At 38.5% G+C, this 17,239-nt stretch overlaps 1 protein-coding gene across 1 annotated transcript in view; it reads right to left on the minus strand.

The window, feature by feature from the left end:
- Positions 1 to 17,239, minus strand: part of DNAH8 (dynein axonemal heavy chain 8) — a 323,816-nt gene that overhangs the window by 224,179 nt on the left and 82,398 nt on the right. Inside the window, exons 25-31 of the mRNA XM_029243162.1 lie at positions 13,983 to 14,058; positions 12,824 to 13,019; positions 11,105 to 11,301; positions 9,997 to 10,123; positions 8,925 to 9,160; positions 6,865 to 6,969; positions 2,242 to 2,355 (exon numbers count right to left, since the gene is read on the minus strand). Coding sequence (XP_029098995.1) covers positions 2,242 to 2,355; positions 6,865 to 6,969; positions 8,925 to 9,160; positions 9,997 to 10,123; positions 11,105 to 11,301; positions 12,824 to 13,019; positions 13,983 to 14,058 — 1,051 coding nt within the window. The remainder of the gene's footprint in view (positions 1 to 2,241; positions 2,356 to 6,864; positions 6,970 to 8,924; positions 9,161 to 9,996; positions 10,124 to 11,104; positions 11,302 to 12,823; positions 13,020 to 13,982; positions 14,059 to 17,239) is intronic.

The following is a 17,239-nucleotide window of genomic DNA, read 5'->3' on the forward strand; positions in this document are numbered from 1 at the left end:
CTGAGATAGGGCTCTGAGAACAACCTTCTTTCAAGAATAGTCCAGCCCAATATGGAAACAGAGACACACATAAGGTTGAATACTTGGAAGAAGCAGAAGGCGGTCTCTGGTGGCCATGAGCCAGAAAACAGTTGCAAAAAAGATCCCAAATGGTCTGTACAATCATGAATATTATAGATATGCTAAATAATATGCAAGACTGCCAGTGTAATAGAATAATAGAGCAATAAAATGTTGACTAATCAAACCTAAAAGAGATGTTTAGTACACATTAAAAAGAAGTGTTATATAAAAGTATGAAATTAGAACACTCCCTAACACCATACACAAAAATAAACTCAAAATGGATTAAAGACCTAAATGTCAGGCCAGACACTATCAAACTCTTAGAGGAAAGCATAGGCAGAACACTCTATGACATAAATCACAGCAAGATCCTTTTTGACCCACCTCCTAGAGAAATGGAAATAAAAACAAAAATAAACAAATGGGACCTAATGAAACTTAAAGCTTTTGCACAGCAAACGAAACCATAAACAAGACCAAAAGACAACCCTCAGAATGGGAGAAAATATTTGCTAATGAAGCAACTGACAAAGGATCAATCTCCAAAATTTACAAGCAGCTCATGCAGCTCAATAACAAAGAAACAAACAACCCAATCTAAAAATGGGCAGAAGACCTAAATAGACATTTCTCCAAAGAAGATATACAGATTGCCAACAAACACATGAAAGGATGCTCAACATCATTAATCATTAGAGAAATGCAAATTAAAACTACAATGAGATATCATCTCACACCAGTCAGAATGGCCATCATCAAAAAATCTAGAAACAATAAATGCTGAAGAGGATGTGGAGAAAAGGGAACACTCTTGCACTGTTGGTGGGAATGTAGATTGATACAGCCACTATGGAGAACAGTATGGAGGTTCCTTACAAAACTAAAAATAGAATTACCATACGACCCAGCAATCCCACTACTGGGCATATACACTGAGAAAACCCCAATTCAAAAAGAGTCATGTACCACAATGTTCATTGCAGTACTGTTTACAATAGCCAGGACGTGGAAGCAACCTAAGTGTCCATCATCGGATGAATGGATAAAGAAGATGTGGCACATATATACAATGGAATATTACTCAGCCATAAAAAGAAACGAAATTAAGTTATTTGTAGTGGGGTCAATGGACCTACAGTCTGTCATACAGAGTGAAGTAAGTCAGAAAGAGAAAAACAAATACCGTATGCTAACACATATATATGGAATCTAAGAAAAAAAAAATGTCTTGAAGAACCTAGGGGTAAGACGGGAATAAAGACACAGACCTACTAGCAAATGGACTTGAGGATACAGGGAGGGGAAGGGTAAGCTATGACAAAGTGAGCGAGTGGCATGGACATATATACACTACCAAATGTAAAATAGATAGCTAGTGGGAAGCAGCCACATAGCACAGGGAGATCAGCTCGGTAGTCTGTGACCACCTAGAGGGGTGAGATAGGGAGGGTGGGAGAGAGGGAGATGCAAGAGGGAAGAGATATGGGAACATATGTATATGTATAACTGATTCACTTTGTTATAAAGCAGAAACTAACACACCATTGTAAAGCAATTATACTCCAATAAAGATGTTAAAAAAAAAGTTATAGAAGTAGCGCCAAGGGCTTAAATTATCTTATGATTTCAGATCGATTGTGACCACTAAAAGAAAGTAGAATATTTTAGGGTACTATATCCAACTTCTGAGTTTAACTTCAAAGAGGTCGACCATTAATCAGCATTATACCAGATTGAATAGTCTGTGGGACTGACCAAGGATGACATTTATTTTTTATGTTCAGTGACCCTTTTGGTTCTCTAAGAGTTAGTGGGGAAAAAATCAGTTGCATAACCCTGGCATTAGGGCATTTATAGTTTCTTACAGGCTTCCAACAACTGTATTACACTTTAATTATGAGTATTCTGGTCTTGAGAAAGGACAAAAGCAGACTTTGTTCCTTCCACAATTTCCAAAGTTGTTGCTCCTTTTAGCAGTTAAATCTTCTCTCTTTCTACATGAAACATGCTTAAAGGACGAGCTATCCCCCCTTTTTAATAGCTGCAAATATGCAAAGATAGCCTCTTACATACAATGTACAAATCACAGTGTATTTCTCAGGGTTCATTACTTTCACCTCATATAAACATACCACCAAACACATCTTAACACACAGCATGCAACACTTAAATTACCATCTCATATGCTTCTGCAAAATTCATTACATCCTCACGAAAAACTTCCACGGATTCTAGTAGACTACTTTTAAACTTTAGCTGCACATGAACTAGTTCATCTTGTACAGAAACCTGGAATAAAAAAGAATATTCAATGTGAGAGAGAAAGTAATGTATTTAAATGAAAACTACAATTTTACTCCAGCAAGTTTGTTATCTCACAGATGTACTGTATGAACAAGGATGTCTCTGCAATGTTATTTGTTAAAAAAAAAAGAAAGAAAAACACAGAAATAAACAATCCAAATGCACCATCAAGAGACTCAGATCATTCTAGTTCATGATCCAAGAGGCAAAGCTATCTAACTGCAGTTAGGAAAACATTTTCTGGCTGACCCAGTTCAGGCCAAGAAAACAGTTACTACTGTGGGCCCAGTCTGAGTCACATGCTGTCTCTGGGACCAGGCCACAGTCTGGGATTAACAATTTCTAGTAGGTTCACACGGTTCCAATAATTGGAGCAGTTCCCTCTAAGAAAATGATATTACTCTTGGTTTAAAAAAATAGCAAATATGTCTTCCACAATGGTCTTCAAAGCTTCTGCTTAAACCTGCATTCATAATAGTTAGCACTTAACTCATGTTTTCTCTCTGCCAGGCTCTTTACATATGTTAACTCATTTAATGCTCACAACCATCCTGCGTGGTAAATACTAATATTATACCCATTTTACAAGTGAGAAAACCAAGGCCCACAGAGACTAACTTCCTCAACGTCCTAGCACCAGTATGAGACAAGGTCAAGATTCAAAACCTGGCAGTGTGGTTCCAGGGCTCTTGCTCTTAACTGCTCTCAACAATAGCATCTTTCTGGGTTGGCACATATACTGCTTCAAGCTTAATAATGGTGACTGTAGTAAAGACTGGGTCAGTAGGTTTAACACTAACACAGAAATGGCAGAAAAACCCAAGTGAATCTGTTAAATTGAACAATAATAGAAAACTGGGCTTCACTAAATCTCAACAGAGGGCTCCCCATTTCCTTGCTAAGACTCACTGTCTAGACTAACCAGCAAGCACTTTTCAAATTAAGTAATTAGTCAATATTGAACTTAAATAGAAATAAGCATTGAAAAAGTATTTTATGTACATCATCTCTAGCCTCATAACTGCATGTTTAAAAGCTTCTAAAATATTCCTAAAGGGCCACATGAAGAAACTGAGAAACAAAGGTTATTAACTTGCATATGATCACCCAACTGGCTGGTGGCAGAGCCAGAATCACAAGTCATGACCCCAAATTCAGCTCTGTGTCCTTGCTACTGTGCCTTGCTTCAATCTCAGTGACAAATCTTTCCATAAACAGGAAATTTTAAGCCAACATTAATTAATTAATATTCAATAAAATTTTTTAGTATAATTAAAGAATCTGGACCCTCCCTTGGGGTTCACTTTATTTTTTTTGCAGTAGGCGGGCCTCTCACTGTTGTGGCCTCTCCCGCTGCGGAGCACAGGCTCCGGACGCGCAGGCTCAGCGGCCATGGCTCACTGGCACAGCCGCTCCGCGGCATGTGGGATCTTCCCAGACCGGGGCACGAACCCGTGTCCCCTGCACCGGCAGGCGGACTCTCAACCACTGCGCCACCAGGGAAGCCCCTTGGGATTCACTTTTAATGGCTAAATATTTACCAACTTCAAAAATGCTTAGAGAGAGATTTATAGCTATAAACGCCAACATTAAAAGAAGAAGACCTCAAATCAGTAATCTAACCATCCACCTTAACAAACTAGACAAAGAAAAACAAACTAAACCCAAAGCAAGCAAAAGGAAGAAAATAATTTAAAAAGAGCACAAATAAATGATAAAGAGAATAAAAAAACAATAGAGAAAATCAACAAACTAAAAGTTTCTTCCTTGAAAAGAGCAACAGAAGTGACAAAACTTTACCTAGTCTAACCTAGAATAAAGGAGAAAGGACTCAAATTACTAAAATTAGGAGAGAAAGAAGGGACATCACTACTTACTTTACCGAAATAAAAAGGATTATAAAGACACAATCAACAGAGTAAACAGGCACCCTATAGAATGGGAGAAAATATTTGCTAATCATATGTCTGATAAGAAGTTAATATCCAGAATATATAAAGAACTTCCACCACCCAACAACAACAAACAACCCAGCTTAAAACTAGGCAAGAGGGCTTCCCTGGTGGCACAGTGGTTGGGAATCTGCCTGCTGATGCGGGGGACACAGGTTCGTGCCCTGGTCTGGGGGGATCCCACGTGCCGCGGAGCGGCTGGGCCTGTGAGCCATGGCCGCTGGGCCTGCGCGTCCGGAGCCTGTGCTCCACAGCGGGAGAGGCCACAGCGGTGAGAGGTCCGCGTACCACAAAAAAACAAAAAAACTAGGCAAGATATACAAATGGCCAACAAGCATATGAAAAGATGCTCAACATCACTTTTCATTAGGGAAATGCAAATCAAAACCACAGTGAGATACCACCTCACCCATTAGGATGCCTACTATCAAGGACACAGAAAATAACAAGTGTTGGTGAGCCTGTGGAGAAACTGGAACCCTTGTGCACTGTTGCTGGGAATGTAAAATGGTGCAGCTGCTATGGAACACAGTACGGCAGTTCTAAAAAACTGAAAATAGAATTACTATGTGATCCATCAATTCTATTCCTGGGTGTACCCAAAAGAACTGAAAGCAGGTCTCAAAGAGATATCTGTACACCCATGTCCATAGTAGCATTATTCACAACAGCCAAAAGGTGGGAGAAACACAAGTGCCCATTGACGGATGAATGAATAAACACAATGTGGTATATGCTGCATATGAGGGAATATTATTCAGCATATTGTAAAGGAAGGCAATTCTGACATATGCTACAGCATGGATGAACCTTGAGGACATTACGCTAACTGAAATAAGTCAGTTACATAAAGAAAAACACTGTATGATTTCACTTATATGAGGAAACTGAAGTAGTCAAATTCATAAAGACAAAGTAGAACGGTAGTTTCCAGGAACTGGGGAAAGGGTGAAATGGGGAATTGTTGTTTAATGGGTAGATTCAGTTTTGCAATATGAAAAAGTTCTGGAGATTGGATGCACAACCATGTGAACACACTTAACACTACTGAACTCCACACTTAAAAATGATTAAGATGGTAAGTTTTAGGTTATGTGTATTTTACCACAATTTTTTTAACCTTAGTACAAAGCTACTATAATCAAGACTGGCATAGGGGTAGACATATGGATCAACAGAATAGAATTGAGAGTCCAGATATAAACCCTTAGATTTATGGTTAACTGATTTTCTCCAGGGTGCCAAGACAATTCATTGGTGAAAGGATAGTCTTTACAACAAACGGCACTGAGACATCAGGATATCCACATGCTTTTACATGATGTTGGACCCCTAACTCACACCATATACAAAAATTAACTCAAAATGTATCAAAGACCTAAATGTAAGGGTAAAATTATAAAACTCTCATAAGAAAACACAGTAGTGACTCTTCATGACCCTGGATTAGGCAATGGTTTCCTACATACAATACCAAAACACAAGCAACGAAAGAAAAAATAGACAAATTGGACTTTATCAAAATTTAAAATTTTTGTACTTCAAAGGACACCATTAAGAAAGTGAAAAAACCCAACAAATGAGAGAAAATGTTTGCAAATCCTTTGATTAAGGGACTTACATCTAGAATATATAAAGAACTCTTACAACTCAAAGAGACAACCCAATTTAAAACACAAGAAAAGGATTTAAATTCACCTTTCTTCAAAGAAGATATACAAATGGCCGGTAAGTACATGTAAAGATGCTATGAATTATTGGACGTTAGGAAAATGAAGTACTGGTACGTGAGACAATATGGATAAACCTTGACAACATTACTGTAAGTGAAAGAAGCCAGTCACAAAAGACTACATATTATATGATTCTATCTATATTAAGTGTCCAGAAAAGGCAAACCCATAGAGACAAAAAAGTAGTGGTTGCCAGGGGCTGGGGTAAGGAGGAAAATGAAGACTGATTACTAATGGGTATGGGGTTGCTTTTGGGGTGAAGAAAATATTCTAAAATTAGATAATGATGGTTGTCATGCAACTCTGTGCATATATTAACAATCACAGAATTGTATACTTTGAAATGGTAAATGTTATAGTACGTGGATTATACCTCAATAAAGCTTTTAAGATAATATATATTGAGCTTTTTAAAGGTTTGAAATGTATTTTTTTCTGGAGATAGTGACTTAATAAAAAAGTAAGAATTGGGACTTCCCTGGCGGTCCAGTGGTAAAGAACTGCCTTCCAATGCAGGGGACGCGGGTTCGATCCCTGGTCAGGGAACTAAGATCCCACATGCTGCGGGGCAACCAAGTCCACACACCACAACTACTCAGCTCGCCCGCCTCAGCAAGAGAGCCTGCATGCCGCAAACTACAGAGCTCACATGCTCTGGAGCCCACATGCCACAACTAGAGAAGAGAAAACCCGCACGCACGCCACAGCTGGAGAGAAGCCCATGTGCCACAGTAAAGAGCCAGTGTACCGTAACTAAGACCCAACACAGCAATAAAAAAAAGAAAAGTAAGAATTAAATTTGTACTTACAGCTTTACTCTGCAATTTGTTGAAAGAATATCTCAAGGTATCAACTGCTTCTGATTCTTCTTTGGTTACTTCAACTTCAAATCTGTTTAAAATAGCATAGGCTTCCTGTGGGGTGGGGGTAGAGTTCAGAAACATCACAAGGAATATAATTGCCAAGTGACTTAGATGCCTTCTAAAGACACATTCCTATGTCTTCAAAGACTAGAAGAATGGGTCCCAAAATTAAACGTGTATACAAAGGTTCCTTAGATTATCACTTGCATCAGATATTGACTCTAGATCCCAGGCCCTGAAATCTGAATTTAATAAGCACCAAGGTGATTCTGGTGGAAAGTAGGCAAATCGCTTTGAGATACTATCCCAGGAAAAACTCCCTGGAATAATTTTCTGCCTCTCTCCTCCTTGATCTTGTGACAACACCGTGCAAAATGTTTTCTCATACTCTATTAAGATATGGGTTGGCTATATAAGGAATGGAATGAAATGACGATGTGGGAGATAGTCTGAAGAACAGAAACTAATGAACAAACAAAACAAAAACAAATTCATAGATACAGAGAACAGACTGGTGGGTAACTAGAGAGGAAGGAGATTGGAGGACGGTGAAATGGGTGAAGGGGATCAACTGTATGGTGACAGATGGTGACAAGACTTACAGTGGTGATCACTTTATAGTGCATACAAACATTGAATTACAATGTTGCACACCTGAAATCTGTATAATGTTATACACCAATTTTGCCTAAATTTTTTAAAGTGATGAGCTGGCAACTGGCTTTACCAAAAGAATTTATGCTGAAAAACTGAGCTTCGGCAGTCAGGAAAAAATGATACGATAATTTGTTAAATCTTGAGAAGCGAGTGGTCAGCATTCAAAATATCCAAACACTAAGATTTAAAGAAGTAGTAAAGGTATGAATTTCATTAGCTCCCAAAGTGTATAAACTCTAAATGGGTTCAAGAAAGCAATGCTCAGTTGTGAACACTGGGTACCAAAAGGAGGCAGGGGGAGTGCCAATTCCCCAGGTTTGCAGGCAATAAGGGAGTGCATGGTCCACAGAGAATTTAAAAAACAGTAATAAAATGAACTGAGTCTGATTTTTATTATCACCATGAGCCAGAAATTCTAAACATTAGTCATAAGTACTTGTGAGAGACAGAATAACAGCCTCCCCAATGTTATCCACACCCTAATCTCCAGAATATGTCACCTTATGTGGCAAAAGGGACTTTGCAGATGTGATTAGTAAAAATATTTGAGATGGGGAGATTATCCTGTATTAGCCATGTGGGCCCAATGTAATCACAGAGGTCCATTTAAGGGAAAGAGGGAGGCAGGAGATTCAGAATTAGAGATGTGATGACAGCAGCAGGTGTAGGAGTGATGGCACTGCTGGAAGGGAGCCAGGAGCCACCAAGGAATGCAAGCAGCCTCTAGAAGCTGGACAAAGCAAGGAAAGGATTCTTCCCTAGAGCCCCTGCTGACATGTTGATTGTAGCCCCATAAGACCCATTTTCATACTTCTGACCTCTACAACTATAAAACAATTTGTTTTAAGCCATTAAGTTTATGGTAATTTGTTATAGGAGCAATAGGAACTAAAACAGTACTCTTCCCTAAAAACATCTCTTGTTGATATAAATTCCAACAATTTACTATTGAGCCTAAGTGGACCACTCTCACCATCTGTCCATGGTATGCCACTGGTCATAGGTGAGGCACATAACTGGTTTCTAAGAAAAGCCAAAGATATTTGGGGAACTTGCCTAACATGTCATGACTGAAGTGAGAGAATACAACCATTCTTTTCTGTAAAATGTAAGTGCCAGCATAAAAAAATGAACACTGTCTAGACCAGTACAGCATTATGAATATATTAATATTCCTTCGTATATTGTTCCCTGTTGATAATTGTCAGTCCCTCTAAGGACATCAACATCAGAGAGGAAAAATAGGCAGACTGTGCCATAAAACAGATGAAGAAATCAACTTTTTAGTGTTTCTCTATTTTTTAAAAAAAAATACCATTTCAAGAAAGAAAAATGCAATCATTTCTTACTTCAATTGGTCCCAAAGTCATGTCCATTTGAATTTCATTATCACGGATACAAGACAAGGCTTCCATTGCAAACCTGACGTCATCTAAATCACGAATAGGTCTAGATAACTTTTTCAAGTATTCATTGATAAATGCTATCATGTCTGACATTTTCTTTTTGTATTCTTCATTCAGATATCGACAGAGTAGCAACTTCCATGCCTTAGCCTCAACTGATAAGGCCAATTTCATTGGCTCTGGTGAAGACAAGAAAAGGTCAAAATGAAATACAACTGACATTCTGAAACAATTCACTTCATGTGTAATCTGAGCATCTATAACTGCACTGTCCATTTGATGGCCACTAGCTACAATGAGCACTTGAAATGTAGTTGGTCTGTAGTTCGTCTGAATTAAATGTTCTGTATGGATTTTGAAGACTTAATTCCTATCCTGGTGGAGTATATTAAGCCATTCATGAGAAGGACACTGAAGTCTATGGAGAAGAATTTTGGAAATTAGTTCTAGCACTATCCAATGTGAACCTTGCTCTGTTTCTGGCCATCCCATTAGAAGCCTTCACTCATTTCCCCAATTTCCTCTAGGTAACCCCTATATGAGACCAGCAGCCTACACTGTTGAGAACACTGTGTCTGTCTAATACAGATCTCCCTCACTACAGTTAGCAGTAGAGTCAGCTTGGGCTTTTGATTTCAGACATTAAGTGGTTGTCTCATAATCCTCTGATACTCTAACCCCAACTGGACTAACTTCTCAGGAGACCTCAAACTGTTTTGACTCTTATCCCATGTACACAATCCCCTCCTCGCGGTAACCTGTAGTTCCCCCTGTAGTTTTAGTTGTTTGAGTGCCAATTTAGTATCAAGTACATTACATCACTTTGGTGTAATATTATATATACATAATATATGATAATATATAATATATATATAGCATATATATGAACAATATTGGTGGTCCAGAAATACTTAATATTTATAATATTGTACCAAGGTAGCTTAATAACTGCTTTCTAAATGAAGTAACGTTTCATGTGAAAATACAGACACTTTACATAATATTTATAAAATACCTGTATGCAATTCAAGTGCTCCTACAACTATAATAGGATTCAACTCATCAATCTCCTGCTCAAAAGTAGCATAGTGTAGAATTTCGGATCTGATTTCAGTCAGAGAGGGGTTGTTAGCCAAAAACTCCTGTAGCAAGGAAAGAATCAACATTTTCTTCAGCTTTTTGACAATGTAAATCTTACGCCTCTAACAGTTGAATTAGAAAACTGCATCTGCTTATATATTTTTCCTCTTGTATGTGCTATCAGGCCAGTGGCTCGGTAGAGAAAGGGATGAACAGTTAGCACTGAAAGAGGAAGATATGTGAGGGAATTTCACATTTCTGAATGGTTATTCAGAGTTCTAAAGTTTCCTTGAGTCTCCAACCAAACATACAGCTGAGCCTACGTAAGCTGGACACACCCTTGAATACCCAACCTCTGGGCATGTCTGGAACATAATTAGTACTCAACTGTTTAACCAAATTAAACAAAATCTGCCTGAACCTCACTATTATCAACTGCCCCAGTGTCAATGTGAGAATTATGCAAGACATGATGTGTTAGGTGTGTGGCATTTACAGGTTCTCGGCCTCTGTTCTTGAGTTCTCATCATTATCACTGATGTTTTCTTGGTCCTCCCACAGGAGTTAGAGATAAACAATACGGAGTGAAGTAAGTCAGAAAGAGAAAAACAAATACCGTATGCTAACACATATATATGGAATCTAAAAAAAAAAAAGCTTCTGATGAACCTAGGGGCAGGACAGGAATAAAGACACAGACATAGAGAACAGACTTGAGGACACGGGGAGGGGGAAGGGTAAGCTGGGACGAAGTGAGAGAGTGGCATGGACATACATACACTACCAAATGTAAAATAGATAGCTAGTGGGAAGCAGCTGCATAGCACAGGGAGATCAGCTCGGTGCTTTGTGACCACCTAGAGGGGTGGGATTAGGGAGGGTGAGAGGGAGATGCAATAGGGAGGGGATATGGGGATATATGTACACATATAGCTGATTCACTTTGTTATACAGCAGAAACTAACACAACATTGTAGTGCAATTATACTCCAATACAGGTGTTAAAAAAAAACCAAACTGCATCACAAGTAGCAGAAACATACCTTCACTTTCACGTCTCGGTCCTCTGTCCAGAGCGTCTTGTAATTTTCAAAGTCCTGCAGGGCCTCATGAGCCACCTTTCTGAGAGAATTCACAGAGGAAGAAAGGAGGAGGACCAGCTTGGAAATATCTTTGTGCTCTGCCACACCTGGATAAAAATTCTTCAGCTTCCGTGTGGGGATAATTTCTTCAAAAGATTCTGAAAACAGACATTTTTATCCTATAGATAACTCCTATATTCAACTTTAAATACTATCAATTGTAATATTTATAGACTTTTTAAACTTTATTTTCTTAAAGACCCCCCCATCCCGTTCCAAGTAATTAACAGCTATTCTCTCGCTAGCTTCACTTATTCTTATTAAACTACTGTGTCAGATTTTGAGGTCTAGGTTTCTTTAAAGTGGGGAAACTGTTATTCAGAGGAGAGAACTGAAAGACACCGATTAACCACTCCCCCCAAAACAAAACGTCCTCCAAGGAAAGATCAGAAGAGTTGAAATTGCTACCCTACAGAACAGGCTTGTGGTTAAAGGAGAGCCACTACGTTTACTACCCAAATGACCTTAAGCCAATTATTTAATCTTCATGGAAATACTTGTGAGGATTAAATGAGACAACATATGCTTGTCTTCAACTCAGCATCTGGTATATAAAGGTCACACAACCACCATGATAAACATCTCTTGCTGAAACCTAGTCATGTCACAGCCTTGACTGAAACTCTCAAGTTTTCTCCATCAAGCAGAGACCATACGGATACTTTTGTTTGGCCCAAACAGTTCCTTACTTTTTTAAAGCAGTTGTTAACAATTGAAAAGTCATGAGATTTCATGAAAAATTCCAGATTGCAGGTATTCCTGCATGGCAACAGTTAGCTGAAGTATCTATAAATGATGCTTGGGGTGGTGTGGAAGAAAAGCGGAGATGTTGATCAAAGGGTACAAACTTTCACTAATATGATGACTAAATTCTGGAAACATAATGTGTAGTATGGTGATTATAGTTAATAATAATGTATACTTGAAATTTGCTAAGAGAGTAGATCTCAAGTGTTCTCACCACACACACAAAAAATGGTTAACTATGGGAGGTGATGAATATGTTATTTACTTTGTGGTAACCACTTCACAAAGGTATACATATATCAGAACATCATGTATATGTATAACTTTTGTCAAAAATAAATAAATAAAAATGTTAATGTGGCAGAACAGCAAAAAAGAAAAAAAGAATTTGGCTTTCTATACAAGAAAGTATCCAAAAATGTCTGTGGAATTTTGGGTCAGTGTCATATCACACTAATAATTATTTAAAGGAATAGCTTATATATATTTCAATGTACAAAGAACACATGATCCAGATTTTCTAAGCACTATGTTCTAGCAAACTAAGTTTATCAGATCAAATACAATGCTGAAAATAGAATCAGTTCTAAGGTTTATTTTCATTTTTAACTTTGAATCTGAGACTACGGTAGTAGAACAGTGATAAATATACTTGTTCACCCATGATCAAAATCTGAAATGTCTGCATGCTATGTTTAAGATGGAAGATGGAGAACACTAGTTTTTTTTTAATGTAAAATTTAACCAATACACATATAAATATGAGTGTAAAAATATCTATAGGCTGTCATACCCAGGAAGAATCAGAAAGACCATTTACTAACTGTTATAGTTCTAAGACTATTCATCTGAGATTTGTTTTAACATTCTTACTGTCTTCCTTCTTCAACTGCTTTCCTGTGCTCGGATGGGTCCCGTCAGTAGTGGTATGGGAGGGGCTGCTAATGACAGTCTTGATGTGACGGGTCTGCTGTTGCCCCCAGTGAGCCACTCCTCTGCTGACCTCCAGGGTTAACTGGATCATACGGTTAATGGCTTGTTGAATGTCATCCAAACTAGGAACCATTACCTGTGGAAAGAAGAAATAAGTTCCTGGTGCTGCCAACACATACAAATCCATCCCTCTGATTCTCACCACACCTGTTCCCCACTAAGCAGGGACAGCCTCCGCTGGCCCAGTGGAAGGCTGCTTCGAGGAGAGGGATGGTAGAGGAAGGTAGGCTGCAGATTTTACCGATCTTCAAGCTTTCCTATTCTACCAATTCCTGCAGGCAGAAAGGTCAAACATAGTACTTGTCATCCTTTCCCTGTGAGGGTGGCTGGCTGCAGCCAAATACTGTGGGCAGGTGTTGGATGTCCATGAAGCAGAGTAACGGAAGAAACTATACTGCCAAGATTTTGACCTCAGTTCTTTGAAATGCACCAAATAAGCAAAGAAGCTGTCCTCCAGGAGGCCAGACTGTGTAGATGTGGTGTCAGGTGAGCCACAGATTGTTCCTGCCTGGCCTTAACCCTTGGCTTGTCACAGAATGCACCTCAGTCATCCTGTATGGCTTGGTGTTCCAGATGCAAATAAGCAGCCGGAGGGGTGGTAGAGGAAAGTGCCCTAAGAGGGCACAAGGGACCCATGAACTCAGGGCACAGGCTCTCTCTTTCTTTCTTTGTTTCTATTCTGCCATGGGTTGTCTTACAGTTGGGTGTTCAGTATAGGGATTTGGACTTCTGAGATGGCCTTATTTAGATAATTTAATGTCTGAAGTAAGAAAAACCAAGATGGTTTGTAGGGTACTTGCTAACTGATGGCCCAACAGATACTTAACTCTTACACCAACCTTTAATACACCATGAGCTCTGCAGAAGTAATTTTTACAACAGATATAAATGATACACTTTGATTTTTGTTAAATACGGAGGTGAAGTCAAAAAGCACAGAGGACCAAGAGATTAAATAAAAGTTCAGTTCTAATGCTATACTTCTTAAATACACTACCAAAATATCACTGTATTAACTTGAATATTTAATAATACTTACCACATTAGGAATCACAAGATGTACTTCAGATTTTAGAAAGGAAATAACATCTTCTGACCGCTTTCGTCCATAAGGGCTGTAATAAGATGGACATTTAGCTTATAAACCTTAACCTAAAATTTCATAAATAGCTTGGTTATGCTACAAGTTTCAATCCTAAAAAAATAAAGACAATTTTCAAAATACTGAATTAATGAAGAGAATGTTATTTACAATGGAACCACAAATTTCATGAACTAGTTCATAAATTAAGAACACTGAATGATTTACTATTCTTTGAAGTGAAAAACTAGTCTCCTACCCATTTTCTAGTATTTTAACGTTGCTTTCTCTCAGTAAAGTACCACCTAATAATGTTTACTAAAAGCACTCCTTTTCCCAGCCCCAGAACAGATGCTGAAAATCACCAACAAAAAGCATATGCCTTCATATACTTTATTTTTTTGTGTGTACAAGATTAAACAGGAGGTTTCTAGTCAAAAACTGCCTTTTTAAACAATATCAGTTACGCTCAGACAGAAGTACAGACACATGAGTGCAATTAATGAATGACACATATCAGCACTGCAAATTACTTTGGTTATCTCCCTCTGCCTGATCTCTGTCCCCATCCCAGACAAAATTATAATAAATGTAAACTTTCCATAGCAAGAAATGTTATCATTACTGAAAACTACACCTCCATTCATAACTACAAGCAGACTGGGGGAGAAAAAAATGACAAGAAACATAAAGCCTCCACATTCACAGTGGAGACCCAACTTTAGTATTCAGGGTCAATGGTTCCCAGATAAACATATTATTGCAAGGAACTCTTTGAACTAAAAGCAAGCAAGCAAAGAAACAACAGAAAAAACCTCTAATTCATAGTCTCACTGTGAAATCAAGATGCAGCAATAAAACAAGTGTAGACTATGTTTGAAAGGGTACAACCTGAGAACAAGAGTTTCATAAAGTAAAATCAAACAGCTGAACTAACAAGCGGTGAACAGCGCAGCCGATCCTTTGGTGACTTATTTGACAAACTAGAGGATTAGCTTAAGGAATTCTCCAAGCTTTCGGATGCAAAATACAAGAGAAAGAAATTACTTAAGGAAAAGGTAAGTGAAATAATAAAGAAAAGATAAGTAATGTTTATCGAACGCTTAGTGTATGACAGGCGCTTTTCCAAGCACTTTCCATGAATCAACACATTTCATGCTCATGTTAACTCTTGATGTGGATCCCATGATTATTATTTCCATTTTGTAGATGAGGAGACCAAGACACAGAGAGTTTAAGTAATTTAACAGTGGGTCACTCGGCTCAGAGACGCTCTACTACCTAGATCCAACGTGGGAACCCTACATAAAATAAATTTAAGCATAGCCCTTCTCAAATCTTAAGAATAGACTTGTTTTTTCACCTTAAAATGATTCTCTGTGTGCCTGATAGGATTAATGGGGGAAAAATGACTTACAGCTAAACACATAATTTGTTAGTTTCCAGAATAAAGGGGGAAATCCTGTAAACAGCAAGAAACAGTTTGTTACTTAGAAAAGAAAATCAGATTAGCAGCAAAACCCGCCTCTGAAAATGGAAACAAAAGAAGCCAGTGATTGTGCTTTGTGAGTGGCATTTAGCTACAAAATAACGGTTCTGTCTTGACCTCGTGAATGATAACACCTTTTATCTGGATGTTCTCTGTCTGCATCCCACCTGAGGAAAAAATCAAATTGGGTTTGCATTTCAGTTGAGGCAAGATATATTAATAATATCCTTCATTACTAAAAGAGATCTCTACTGTTTATGTGGATGGAGTGTGCAGCGCTTGCCCAGATGAAGGTTGGCAAGCCAAGTGCCACAAATAAAAATGAAAAAGGAAGCATTAAAAAAAAAAAAAGAAGAAGCAGCCAGTGAAATAGTATTTGTGGAGTGTGAGAGAAAGTGCTGTGATTCAAGTTGACCTACTAGCCTTCATGGGTGAGGGTAAGAGAAAGACGTTTTAGACAAGGGAGGATTCTGCAATATTATACTCACGTATACCTCTTCAAAACTCACATCAGTACTGTTGTAAATTAACATGGCATAGTGAGTTCAGACTTCAAAAATGCCTCTTTGTGCCAAACACATCACAATCACGGATAGACTCTGAAGGACTTGAGAATGCTCGAACACAAGATTAGGATCTCCACAAATCAGGAACGCATCAGAAACACACAACAGTCTGGCCAGGGCTCTGGTCAGGAAATAGGCAGTGAGAGTGGGAGGTTGGCCCCTGTGGACTCTGAGGGACTGAAGTAGTCCGTGTTAGAGGGGACTCATCCAGGCTTGCTACCCGAAGCCAGACATTGAAGTGATGTTCCCCTACTTGTAAAGAGAGACAAAACAACAACAAGATAAAGTTTGTCAACCTACTGCCTGCAGCTGCAGCTTTTCCGAAAGATGTGGGCCTGGGGTGAAAGAAGCAAGTCCACAGCATGCCCAAGAAGCCACTAAGCCGGCTCACTTCTGTGCTCCCTGCTTAAACCTGCCATTTCCCAGCATCTCTTCAGGGGATATGTAACTGTGAAAAAATAGGACCCAGTTCTGCACTTAAGGTACCAAGAGTCATGTGGAGGCAAAAGTGAAACTCCTAGATAGGGAGGGAAGGAGAGAGAAACACACAAAAACAAAAAAAACTTCTCACTCAAGGAGAGTCTACAAACTAAAATCCCAATATGCATGCATAAGTCTAACAGTAAGAAAGAGGACTAAAGATATCAATAATTGAAACAAAAACTCACTCCAGACAAAGTTCAATGTATAGAAGTATGACAAACTCTAAAATAAATATATTGAGAATGTTCAAAGAGATAAATGAAAGCAATCTTCCAAAAAATAATAAATTGCTAAACTAAAAAGGCAGGAATGATACAGTATCTGGAGGATAAGGAAAAAAGTACTAACTGACATATTTAAGATGCAGTAGATGAGATCGCCTTTAGGCTAGATACAGAGATACTTGCCCATAACATAACCCAGAAAGGCAAAAAGACAAAAATATATGACAGACTAGTTAGGAGACAGGAAAGAGAGACTGAGATGCTGCAACATCTGAGACGGTCACGTGTCCATGGTGCCCAGGACAGTTCTGGTTTAAGTCCATCCTAACACTTCATCTGGACAGTGCTTCTTCACTCAAAAGAGTGTCCTAGATGGAACAATTATGTGATCAACTTACTCAACATTCAACTACAGGAGTTCCATAACAAGAGGATGTCTCAGAAGCAATAACT

The sequence above is a fragment of the Monodon monoceros genome, unplaced genomic scaffold (genome assembly GCF_005190385.1).
Source record: "Monodon monoceros isolate NGI ecotype Baffin Bay Population unplaced genomic scaffold, NGI_Narwhal_1 Super_Scaffold_3, whole genome shotgun sequence".
Classification (NCBI taxonomy): domain Eukaryota; kingdom Metazoa; phylum Chordata; class Mammalia; order Artiodactyla; family Monodontidae; genus Monodon; species Monodon monoceros.